General features: G+C 34.2%; 1 protein-coding gene across 10 annotated transcripts in view; it reads left to right on the top strand.

The window, feature by feature from the left end:
* Window positions 1-12,171, top strand: part of UTRN (utrophin) — a 446,938-nt gene that overhangs the window by 396,417 nt on the left and 38,350 nt on the right. For all 10 annotated transcript variants that reach the window (XM_025049288.1, XM_015592099.1, XM_015592098.1 and 7 more), the window contains 3 exons: window positions 2,515-2,672; window positions 4,420-4,586; window positions 10,155-10,266. In XM_025049288.1, the coding sequence (XP_024905056.1) occupies window positions 2,515-2,672; window positions 4,420-4,586; window positions 10,155-10,266 (437 nt within the window). The remainder of the gene's footprint in view (window positions 1-2,514; window positions 2,673-4,419; window positions 4,587-10,154; window positions 10,267-12,171) is intronic.

Genomic DNA, 12,171 nt, shown 5'->3' with positions numbered 1-12,171 from the left:
ATATCACTGGTTCCCTCCTCTTTTTTTTATTCCAAGCTGGTTATCAGGGAGTAACCTGAGACCAAAAGAGTTATAACCTGGTGGCTGTAGCTATAGAGCAAAAACAAATTCTCCACAGAATTTTATATTTGCATATATACATATATAAAAGATGTCTTTTATCTGTACACATACCTTCAAACATATTTCTGAAATGTATAATCTTTCAAATGAGCATATTTCAGCATACGTGTGCTCAGACGCTCATACTACAAAGGACGCGCTTTCTACAAATGTTGGGAAACATGACACTGTATAATTCGAGATAAGTTTTCAGATTGTGAAGGAAAAGCAGAAGCCTATGCAATGAATACTTCCGATATTTAATTTAATCCATGAAGTATGCCATTTTAGGACTTAATTAAATAAGAAACCTCTTGGGTTGAAATCTCTAAATATTTTGGGGGAGTATTGAGACTCAGGAAATGTTCTGACATTTCGTGTGTTTTACTTTGAGGTCCTTAGGAACTGCAATTCCAGTTTTGATTTCCCCAGTGATATCAGAACACTTCCTCATTATTAGTTCCTTTGTTAGGAATTAATATTCAGGATGATTTGCTCTCCAAACTCAATGGCAAAGTTGCCCTCCTGGGTCATTTGGTGTCTGTGTGAACATTGATTTTGTAATGGCTAATGTCAGTGTCATGACCCTGGTGACACCTCCCTCTCTCTCCATGCCTTCCTGAGACTATCCCTTGATTAGGTTCTAACAACACCCTGGCCTTCCTGCTTATAGCCGATGGCTTCTTTGCCTCATCAAAAGCACGTTAACAAAGATCCTTATGAATGGCCGTTTGCATCTCTTCTGTGCTAATTTATTGGCCCTTGGGTTTTAGATTGTAACTTTCCTCTGACTCATTCCCACATTCTGTCCCTCCATTTTATTTCTGACTATGACATCAAAATGTGAACTTTTATAAAAATGTAGAAACATGTCAAAATGTTTAATATTGACATTCACCTTTTATGTTTTATATGTAGTTTTACCTTAATAGTGGTATAGCCATATAGCTATCTGCCTTAAAAGAGGAAAGTTCAGCACCGTTGATCTCACTGAAAATGTTACACTTCTGTGTATAGATTATTGTACATATGTATCAATTCTGTGTCCCTAAGAGGACAGGTTTGAATTGAGCATCATCGTAAGCATCCTGGATAAATATTTTCTGGCTATTATAGTCTTATTTGTGACAAATGAAAACAAGTAGAACTCTAACCAAATCTAAGTGAACAAATAATAATAAAAATTTAATTTATATTAATCGAATTTGCTTTCCCTATAAGCATCTTATAATTAAAGTCATATTTCATTATAATTTACTGTGTCCGTAGCACTAAGTTGGTTTCGGTTCGAAAATTCACCATTGACAGTGTCAGATCTAGCATTATTCCCCTTTAAAAAAAAAAAAGGGAAAGATACATTTTGATCTGATATTTATTTACCAGGTGTAATTTGAAATAGTTTTTAGAATCCAATAAATATTTACTCCCCTTTCTTCTGTTATTGGAAACCTTCACATGAAAAGCATTTAGAATTTGTGCGACTTTGAATTTTCAGAACTTGGAAATTTCCAAAGAATAATGGTTTCTATAATGAAGTGGGTTGTCTTTATATGAAACTTCTCCAAAAGTAACTTATTTAAGTATATTAGCTTTATTGCTAGAAATATGGTAATAATTTTAATCTCCAAAATATTGCAAGTAAAGAATAGAAGTCAATACTAGAAAGAAGAGTTTAAATTTTTTTGAACCAAGAAAGTTGTAAAACAAATTAGTGGGTTTTTTTTTTATGAACAGAAAAGCCTAAGAACTATGTGAAAGTATGCATGAGCTTGTTAATAAGTTCTTAAATTTTAAAGAAATGTATATGAAATAAAATTTTAAAAATTTATAGGTAATAAAGAAGAGACTGATTGGGCCTTTAAAAAAACTAAAAATAAAAGACACCTTCTTGTATGTTTTAATGTTTCTTATATAAAATAGATTCAAGTATAGAAATCTTTTAAAAAATGAATATATATTAAATAGAATAATAAATTTAAGAGTGAACACAAAATTTGGGAAACAAATCTGTTAATATTTAGATTTGCTGCTTCAGGTAAATTTATTCTTTTGACAAGTCATGAAGAAAGCTTCATTTTGGCTCATTGTCTTTCTCAATAAGAAGGGAAATCCTTATTCAGACCATCGAATGAACCCACATATCTTTTGAAAAGGAAATTTGTATTTATTGGTCTACGTATATGTATTGACATACAACAGTAGGTTGTTCTAAGAAGTGTGTGGTTCACAGGTTCCTGATTACAGACTTGCAGAATATCAACGTTATCATAATTCAGGAGACAGCTAATCTGATTCATGCCCCTATGATTATTTTTAATCTACATCATTCAATCCTCAAAACCAAAGATATATTTTATGTAAAAGAACACTGTAGGCACAAGGATGTTAATCTCTTGTCTCTCCTCCTTATAGATCTCTTCAAAGAGGTGGCGGGGCCAACAGAAATGTGTGACCAGAGGCAGCTTGGCCTCTTACTTCATGATGCCATCCAGATCCCCCGGCAGCTCGGAGAAGTAGCGGCTTTTGGAGGCAGTAATATTGAACCCAGTGTTCGCAGCTGCTTCCAGCAGGTAAACACAACAGATCACTGGTATGTAAGGTGTGTTGGAGAAGAGTATTGAGAATAATCTGAGAAATGGAACAGGGAACTTGGGCTGGAGCCAAATGGTGGAGGACACTGGGTACCATCCCCTTAAGTTTGTGTTTTATTTCTTAAAGCGTGTTTGATTGGAGGAACAGCCACCCCTCAAGGAGACTTACTTGCTTGTCAGTGTATAACATCCAGAAACCTTTAGCACGTGCTATCAGATTGCTGTGATTCGGCCTTGACTTCGCCACAGCCTCATCTTTTGTCACTTGTCCCCTCTTTCTCCCTGCTTTCCAGCCATACTGTTTTAGTTCCTCCATCCCTGCTTTACGACCTTTGGACGTGTGCCCCCTGTTGAGAATGTTCTTCTATATCCTCTACCCACAGCTCCCTTCTCATCACTAATCCTTCCTTATTCATTCTTTAGATCTTTGCTTAAATCTCACATCCTCTGAAAATCCTCTCGTCCCTTCAGATGAGGTTATGTGTCCCACTACATCCACCTGAACTACCTCCACCTTTGTATGGTGCTCATTACAATTATAATTACATACTGAATTGTGTAATTGGTTGTTTAGTGTTTCTTCTATTCAAACCTAAGCTCCATGCACAAGGACTATTTCTATCTTTTTACTGTTGTATCCCTATGTACAGTGCCTTGAACATCATAGCTAAATAAATGAATAAAAATGCCCTGAGTTCCTTGTAGGCAAGATTTCTTAAATACATAAATTAAAGATGTTATTAAAGTAGCAGTATTTTCTTTGAAAACATATGTACTAAAGGAGAATGATTATAAAATTTTATATGGGTCTAACTTACTAATGATAAACTGGAAAAGCATTTTAGTTTCTTTTTAATGTTTACTATATATGAAAGCATTTTAGAACTGTTACTACTGGTGCTGTAAATATGCATGAAGTTCAAGCCTATAGACATTTTCCCAGAGTGTAACCACTGCTTTGTCATTGCTGAGGGGAAAAAAAAATGCTCACGCCATCTCTTTAAGGAGATGTTATGGGTTATTATGTTTTATAATGACCCTTTTTCTTGTTTTAGAGATACAAAAAATACCAAATAAAAATTCTAAATATTACTTTCCCATGTACAGGTTCATAGAACGACCTTGACAAAAGCAGGAGAAAGATGTTCATACAATTTTAACTTTGCACATATGAAAATTACTTAATATTAAGATTTGAATAGGGACTAAGACATTTCATGTAATTTATCTTGACAACTTCGGAAATCTGGCAAAGTATATTTACAGTAATATGCCCTCCAGAGTGATAACATAGCAGGACTGGAGCAGGACACAGAAGTAACAGTTTTTATTTAGCATTTAATGGCCTTCAAGTTTGGGAAGTTTTCGATGAATTTTTACTTTCACGAATTCTTACCGTCTTAGATGAATGAATTTTATAGAATTAAAGTGTTTATGTGACAATAGTGCTTAGAATTGTTTTTTTTTTTTTTTTAATGTAAGAATTAAGGTATTGGGATATTTTTCTTCTTCCTAGGTGACAATTTCTGCTTTTTATCTTTTTAAATTCTAGAACGTTTTTCCTTGAAGAACCTTAACTCTATTGTGATTTATCTGACCTGGAAAAAACTATATAACTTTCCTTTTACTTGAGCACAGATATTCAGAATATTATACAGCAACAACACTTGCCGCAATTTAAATAAAGAAATTTTCTTCGTTTTTAATATATTTGTTTCTTCACCAGAATAACAACAAGCCAGAGATAAGTGTGAAAGAGTTTATAGATTGGATGCGTCTGGAGCCACAGTCCATGGTTTGGCTGCCAGTTTTACATCGTGTGGCAGCAGCTGAGACTGCAAAACATCAGGCCAAATGCAACATCTGTAAAGAATGTCCAATCGTTGGATTCAGGTAAGGCGATCTACAACCAGAGGCTGCAGGAGACTATTTTCTGTTCTGTCTGTGTCGTCGCAGTGTATGTCCATCATCTCTTTTATTTATTCCCATTTGGGAGTTTGCCTCCTAAATAAATGAGAGTTTCTGCATATTCTATCTATCTAAAAATGGCATTCTTATAGCCACTACATGAATTTACTTATCATCATTATTATTGTTGCTATTTATATTATTTTGCTCCAGAATGAGAGTTTTCTGAATTTCTATTTACATAGGTCACAGAAATGGTCACTCATGATGACATTATCATGATATCAGAATTATGATAATGCATGATTCATCACACATATATGGCCTGGATGGAATTTGGTCATGTCCTGAGGGTCAAACTTAGTAAGCAGAGAGCAAAATTTAAATATTAAATAAGAAGTAATTGAATTACTTGTGTTATTTCTGCCAAGTTTGGTGTGAAGTAGATTAATCCTACTGTTCACCTTTGCACGAGGAGCACTGCTAAAATACTTACACGTCATCAGTGTGTCCAGGTTCATCAGTTTGTGGTCCCAAAGTGGACTGTGTAGGGTCTGTGGTTTGCCCCAAGATGAAGTGTCTTGGCTGTCATGGTCTTTCTAGGTCTTTGTCTTAAGGCAAGTATGCATTAGACCTCTATGAGTGTACTAGAACATACTATGTTTCTCACCTGGGAAGAATCTGGAAAATAGCCCTAGTTTAATTTGGAAATTTATTATGAAAAAAACACAAGCTTATTTAGCAGTGGAACTCAAGGTTTTATATGTATTTTTCATTTATACCTGGAGAGGAATTAGCTAAAGTGGTGATTCTCTGTTGGAGAATCAATCAAGATGGCCAGGTTGGTTTTGTTGTATATAGTATCAATATCAGTATCCCGAATTAAACAAAGTTGCTTTCATTATGACTGACTTTATCAGCATAGTTTGTATGAGGAGTACCGTTGCGTTCTCTGGGTGGCTAAGAAATAGAGCTCAGATTTCCCTTTCTTTCATAAATTGTGGTAGATTAAGGAGCCAATCTAAACCGTTACAAGTTTAGAGGGCCTTGGTACTAGTGAGGCTGTAGATTCTAAGAGGATGGAAAGGCAGGTAGTGTGAAGCAGAATCAGCATGAGGATAATGCATGCCCCAGTGGAAGTCAAAGAGCAAACACTGGATAGAAAGGGGAAGACGAAAAAGGTACAGTTTAAATGCAACTGGTTTCTTGGAGAGGCTAAGTTTGAAGTACCTGGTAGACACAGATGGACAAAAAGAAAAATAGTTGGAACGTAGCAAACTCAGGATACTGGTGGGGAGATAATCCAAATGAGAGATAGAATCATCAGAGCTAATAATCGCTGCTGTTTTATCAAGTGCTTATACTGTATGCCAGGCACTATGCTAAAATGTGTTGCATTTGTTATTTCATTTATTCTTTTAAAAACTCTGTAATATTGTTAGGATTATCTCTACTTTGTACATGAAAGAACTAAGACTCAGAGATGAGGCTATTTGCCCAGGGCCAGATATCAATAAGTGAAGACAAAGCTGGGATTCAAACATGATCTTTTTGACTCTGAAGTTCATGATCTTAGTCAATATTGTATTTTTTAAAAAGCAGATTAGATTTTTAGAAGAGAGATTTGACGTTAAGCAATTAGATGATACTGAACAGAACAATTGATTTAGGACATTGCTTATTAGACAAAAAATATTAAACTGTATATAAAAAATAATGTGAAACCACAGGAAACATCCAGATTAACTAACTTGGGAAGACTGGCTTATATAAAACCAGTCATATGTAGCCACTGCTATAGTCCAGATATGTGTTAAGGGACCAGATTTCTCAGAGGCTATGGACATGGAGAGTGAGGACAGGACAAAAGACTCAAAAAAATTAGCATTTGATTGAACCTTTAAAGCTTTATTTCTTAAATAGAAAATGACCTGAAACAACTGTATCATAATATTGAGATTTAACAAAGCTGAGATGTGGGTGCATGGGTGTTTATCATTCTCTCTACTTTTGAATAAACTTGCAATATTTCGTAAGAGAAAAAGGAAAGAACAATTACAAAGGGTGAACTATGTTAAGTGTTGAATTTTAGATGTTTAAGTTTCCAGTATCACTGTAAAGTTCATATGTAGATGTCTCTAATACAAAGATGTGCAGCTGACCAGGTGGTCAGGAATCAAAGTGCAGCAGGATATTCAGGAGGCAACGCATTGAGAACGAGTCTGGCTGCTTATGTATGAATACTGGATTTACTGTTTCACTATATGACTTTGGATAAGTTGCCTGGCCTTCCTGAACTTGGGTTTCTTCAATTTCAAATCCTGTGAGTGTTTCCTTACAGGAATAGTCAATACATGGAAAGACTAGTGCAGTACCTGTCACAGAAAGAGCAGGTATTCAATTTTTTTTATTACCAATAACTAATAACCATTAGCAGGATAGTAGTTCAGCCTCAGGTGATACTGAACTGTTTGTTGAAGTGTCGCTGAGCTGTTCCGTTAAGTGAAAATACCAGAAAAGCCTGAAAAACTATGCTCAGTTGAAAACAAGGTCGAAAAGAGGGGTATAAAAGGGAAAGAAAGATGATCAGGGTTCTTTGGAGAAGTAAAGAATTATAATGTAGAAATAAAAAAGAGGGTTTTCGAAAGATGGTAGAGGAGTTTGGTAAGTGCAGCAAGGAGAGTCTTTTTTTTTAATATATTTATTTTTTATGATGACATTGGTTAACGAAATCTGTACGTTTCAGCTGTACATTTTAACAGTAAGGCATATGTATATTTACATCGTGTATTCACCTCCCATAGTTAGATTCCTTTCTGTCACCACATATTTGACCCTTTTTACCCCATCTACCTCCCCCCTCCTCCCTCCAAGATCATATTTAAGAACAGACCTTTGATTCACATGTCTTTAATGATTTTTTTTTTGGTCTATTCATGTTTTATTTCATTTTTTTAGATGCATTCTTCTGCTATTGAGGTTGCATTATGTAGGTTTCTAGATACGTTCTTTTTTTATTTGTTGTTTTATTAAATATATTAGATTGACATTGGTTAGTAAAATTGCATAGGTTTCAAGTTCAGTCCTTAGAAATTTTTGAGAGAGAACTCTCTCCATGTCATGATAAAGATGGAAGGTAGGTCTCAGGCTCAGAAAAATAACAAGGTTATTATGTGCAAACAACTTGCTTAGACAATCTGGCTACAGCTTGAAGAAAATATGTCAGTATATTGAAAATGGGAAGATGTTACTTGCATATATATTTTCCCAGTTTTCTATTTTGAGAATATAGTTCATTTAAAATTTTTAATTTCTGAATGGAGAAAAAATATGCCTAGAGTTGATAAACTAGACCAAGCAAAGGTTTCTTTAAACTAATGGCAATTTAATGATTACACAAAGATTATGCATGGAGGGAATCAATGTAAGAACAATTCCAATAATAAAACAAGGCCAAGATTGAATGGGTCCAATTAGCTCTTAGATAAAAGGTTATCTCTTTCTCTGAGCTACCAGGAAGAGTGAAGAACCAGCTTTAGAAATAAAGATAGAGGAGTATGGGCATTATAGAATAACGTTAACTCGTCCAAGTTGACTCTGTAGCAAGCTACCACTTTAGATATATTTGTTTTTCTACCGCACTTTTATAAATACTGCTATAGTTTTTCTATAGCTACTTCCATGTTAAATTTTAATTAAATCTTAGATTTGCAGTATGTTTTGCAAGCTGGGAATTGTTTTAATCAGGATTATATACCACTGTTTAATATAAGCATAAATATATTAGAAGTTTAGTTTTCTTTCATTTTTTTAAAAAGAAAACCTGTAATAGGAATCCAGGACAGAATGTTGCCTTCCCAGTCATCTAGGTCCACCATTCCCTCCTCCCCGCTAACTTCATTGAGATATAATTGACATGTAACATTGTGTAAAGTTAAGATGGTTAGTGTGTTAATTTGATACACTTTCTGCAAAATGATTACCTCCATTGTCTTAGCTAATACATTATGTCACATAATTACCATTTATTTTTTGTGGTGGCACATTTAAAATCTAATCTCTTAGCAACTTTCAAGTATATAATGCAGTGTTATTAACTATAATCACTATGCTGTCCATTAGGTTCCAGGAACTTACTCCTCTTATAACTGGAAGTCTGTACTCTTTGACCAACATCCCCCCTTTCTTAGTTCTGGCTTTATGTTCTGTCATCCTTAACATGTGAAGGTCATGTTCCATCTTCAAGGTCACTTCATGCTAACAAAATGGCTCTTCGTAATGCCAGATCCGTTTTCCAAGAAGGGAGAAGAGGGACCATGCTTCTTCCCAACTGAGTCAATCACCTGAAATCTCAACTAGAAACCCCACCCAGTGACTCTGACTTGTATTGCTCTGGTCATCACCATCAGCAGGAGAGACTGAGAAATGTAATTTTAACAGAGACCACTACCTACTAACAGTGCAAGGGACTGGTTCCAATGAAGAAAAGGAGAATGGCTTTATGCCATGGAGTGATCAGCAGTAAACAAAACTTCACTTAGACAAGAAGATGCCATTCATATTAGTCAAGTCATGCTGATAAGTTAAGAAATATTATTAGTGAAGGTGAATGTTTCACACCAGGTTGCTACCCTGCCAAAATAAGGTGGATGTAGTATATACCAATTGCTTTTCTTGAGATTGATTTGCAAGAGATTTTTGCAGATCATTTTAGAAGCTACTCAGCACTTAATAGTTTACAATATTAACCTCATATGGCCTTTACATTTTGTTTCCATTTTCATTCTGTTAGTCCTGTTACTTATTATTTTTTTTCTGTGGATACGAACATATTTATGTTCTTACTATCTGCCATTCTGGCACATGCAGGATCTTGGGAGATATTTTCCACTTGTACGCAAAGAAACTTAACATCTAGAGTTTCTCTCTTCTAAATAAGATTTTACAAATGAAGGGCAATGTACAATATCCTTCTGGAGTAAGAGATTTAAAAACACTGCTTCCATTCAAAAATGCATTGTGAGCAAGGTTTTAGTTTGCTCTTCATCACAGTGTTTTCCTTGCTTTTTAATTTTTTTTCCTAATGACTAGTTTAAATCAAATTTTAAAGTGCTCATTGTAGAAAAGTAATACCTTTGTGAGGGAATTTTGACAATTATTTTATATTGATAGTATAATCCATATTTGAAAACTTCAAGTTAATAATCGTGACTCTTTGCCATTTTGCATTCAAACAGTAAGAAACTCTTTTGACATGGATATTTGTCTTCTCATCGTGTTGAAACAGATGGAAATGTATTTTAGAGACTTGAACTCCAAAAATTTGCCTCTTTTTTTTTTCCACTTGGGAGATGTTTCATTAATTTCCCTTGTGAAATTCAAGATTCTCTTTGTCCTAATTTGGAGCTAAGCTACTAAGCAAATTCCACATTTATGGCCAATATACCTTTTGTTTCCGTGTTGATTTGGATAAATGAAATTTCTTTCATAAATGAGTGATTTGGACTAAATAATAGGCATGAGAGCCAATGAACTTTCTTTTCTTCTCTCTAGGTACAGAAGCCTAAAGCATTTTAACTATGATGTCTGCCAGAGTTGCTTTTTTTCGGGTCGAACAGCAAAAGGTCACAAATTACATTATCCAATGGTGGAATATTGCATACCTGTGAGTATCGATCGAGTCACTGTTTTTTGTTTGATTGTTTGTTTGTCTGTTTTATTTTTAATATATTGCTTTTAAATTAACTAGTATCTAAAAGTATTCAGTTTATTTTGACTTAACTTTTTTGGAAAAAATTACTTTCAAGATTGCTTAACCATACATTTTTTTTTTATTATTTTGTTTTATTTTAAGTAAATATATCTATGTTAAATTTGTTAACTCAGAATAAGTATGCTTTATTGAGGAAAATTAATTAATTAAAATTTATTTACATCTGTGTTTTAATTTTAAATAACTTTCTTGGCAGCAAACTCTTAAGAGCTCGTGCTGACATACGTTGAAAATGATACTGTGTGATGAAAAATCATGTTTCTTTTAGACGTATTTAAAATGTTTTCATAATTATATATTTATGTTAACAAAATGTAGAAAATGGAGAAAGTAAAAAAAAGTCCATAAAGCTAGCTCCTGGATAAACTACTTTCTAATAATTTTCCATGTCTCTGATTTTGTTAAAATTTTATTTATTTTTATATTTATGTAATTTTTGACCCTTTTTTTTCACTGAACATATTGTATAGTAAGTGCTGTCATAGTATAATTTTTTCTTGTTACAGAATATTTTATTGAGTGAAATACTCTAATTTATCTAACCATTCTCTTAAATTTGGACATTTAGCTTACTTTCAATTTTCTGATATTATAAATAACACTTGAATATCTTTGCAAAGATAGCTCTTTTCATATATTACATAAATTACATTTCCATAGAATAGAGTACTAATAATGGATGATTTGGGTCAAGGAATATGAGTTTTTTCATGGCTAAAATACTTCATGTAAAGTTATTTTCCAAAAGGGATTTGTGCCACTTTACATTATTGTCAAGTTGTGATAATATCCTGATTTTACTACAGCCTCACTAACATTGGATACCGATTCTTTTTCTTTTGATCTAAAGCTATTTTCCCTGAAATTATCTTCATTTTCTATCAGCAGCTATTTTTCAGCCTCCTTCCAAATAGCAAACCAAAATTTATTCATAGAGCTATACATTTTCTTTGGTTTAGGGAATTTAGTTACTTTTTTGGATCAAAAATTGACAGAAAGGCAGCAATACTTATAAAATATACACATATAAATCTCACTCAAATTCTTAGGTATCTTCTCAAATAAATAGGTATTCTATATATGGGGGAAAACCCTCTAGACAATGTTGCAGAATTATAATAGATGAGATACCCATAGTACATAATAACTTCAACTAGGAAAAAAAAAATTCCCCCAAGAAAATTTGTGGAGCACCATTTATTACTATGATTAACATATTTATTCACTCAGCAAATAAATTTTGAGTACCTATCATGTGTCAGACTGTTCTGGGCTCCGATAATTCATCAGCATACTATCCAAATAGACAAGATTACTGCCTCTGCTGCTACTTTGCATTTAGGAGGAGGGCATGTGTGACATTGAGCAAGGAAACAAGTACATGAGATCATTACAGATTGTTGTTAAGTGGCTTTAAAAGAAATAAATGGATAATGATAGAAGATTAGAGGAGGCACTTTAGATAAAGAAATCAGGGAAAGTCTGAGAAGTTAGCATTTGCGTTGAGCTGGAAAGATGAGAAAGAATCCACGGTGCGGAGAACTGGTGGGGGAATATTTCTGCAGGAAGAGATGGCACACGGAGCGGTCTGGAGGTGGGGAAGAGGCGGTGGCATCACTGGGGCACAGAAGAAAGTGGAGCATATTCCACGAGGAGAGTGTGATAGGTCGCTCTGACTATATACTCTGAAGTGCCCGAAGCAAAATGAAGATGCAGGGCCCCTTGTGAAAAAATTATGGCTTTCGGAATGGCAACGGCAGAACATTAAGCCAAACTCAGAGCACTTTTGAGTGTGGG

The sequence above is a fragment of the Pteropus alecto genome, unplaced genomic scaffold (assembly GCF_000325575.1).
Source record: "Pteropus alecto unplaced genomic scaffold, ASM32557v1 scaffold185, whole genome shotgun sequence".
Lineage (NCBI taxonomy): Eukaryota > Metazoa > Chordata > Mammalia > Chiroptera > Pteropodidae > Pteropus > Pteropus alecto.
Note: the sequence above shows the minus strand (reverse complement) of the source record. Positions and strands in the feature narration are given on the sequence as shown.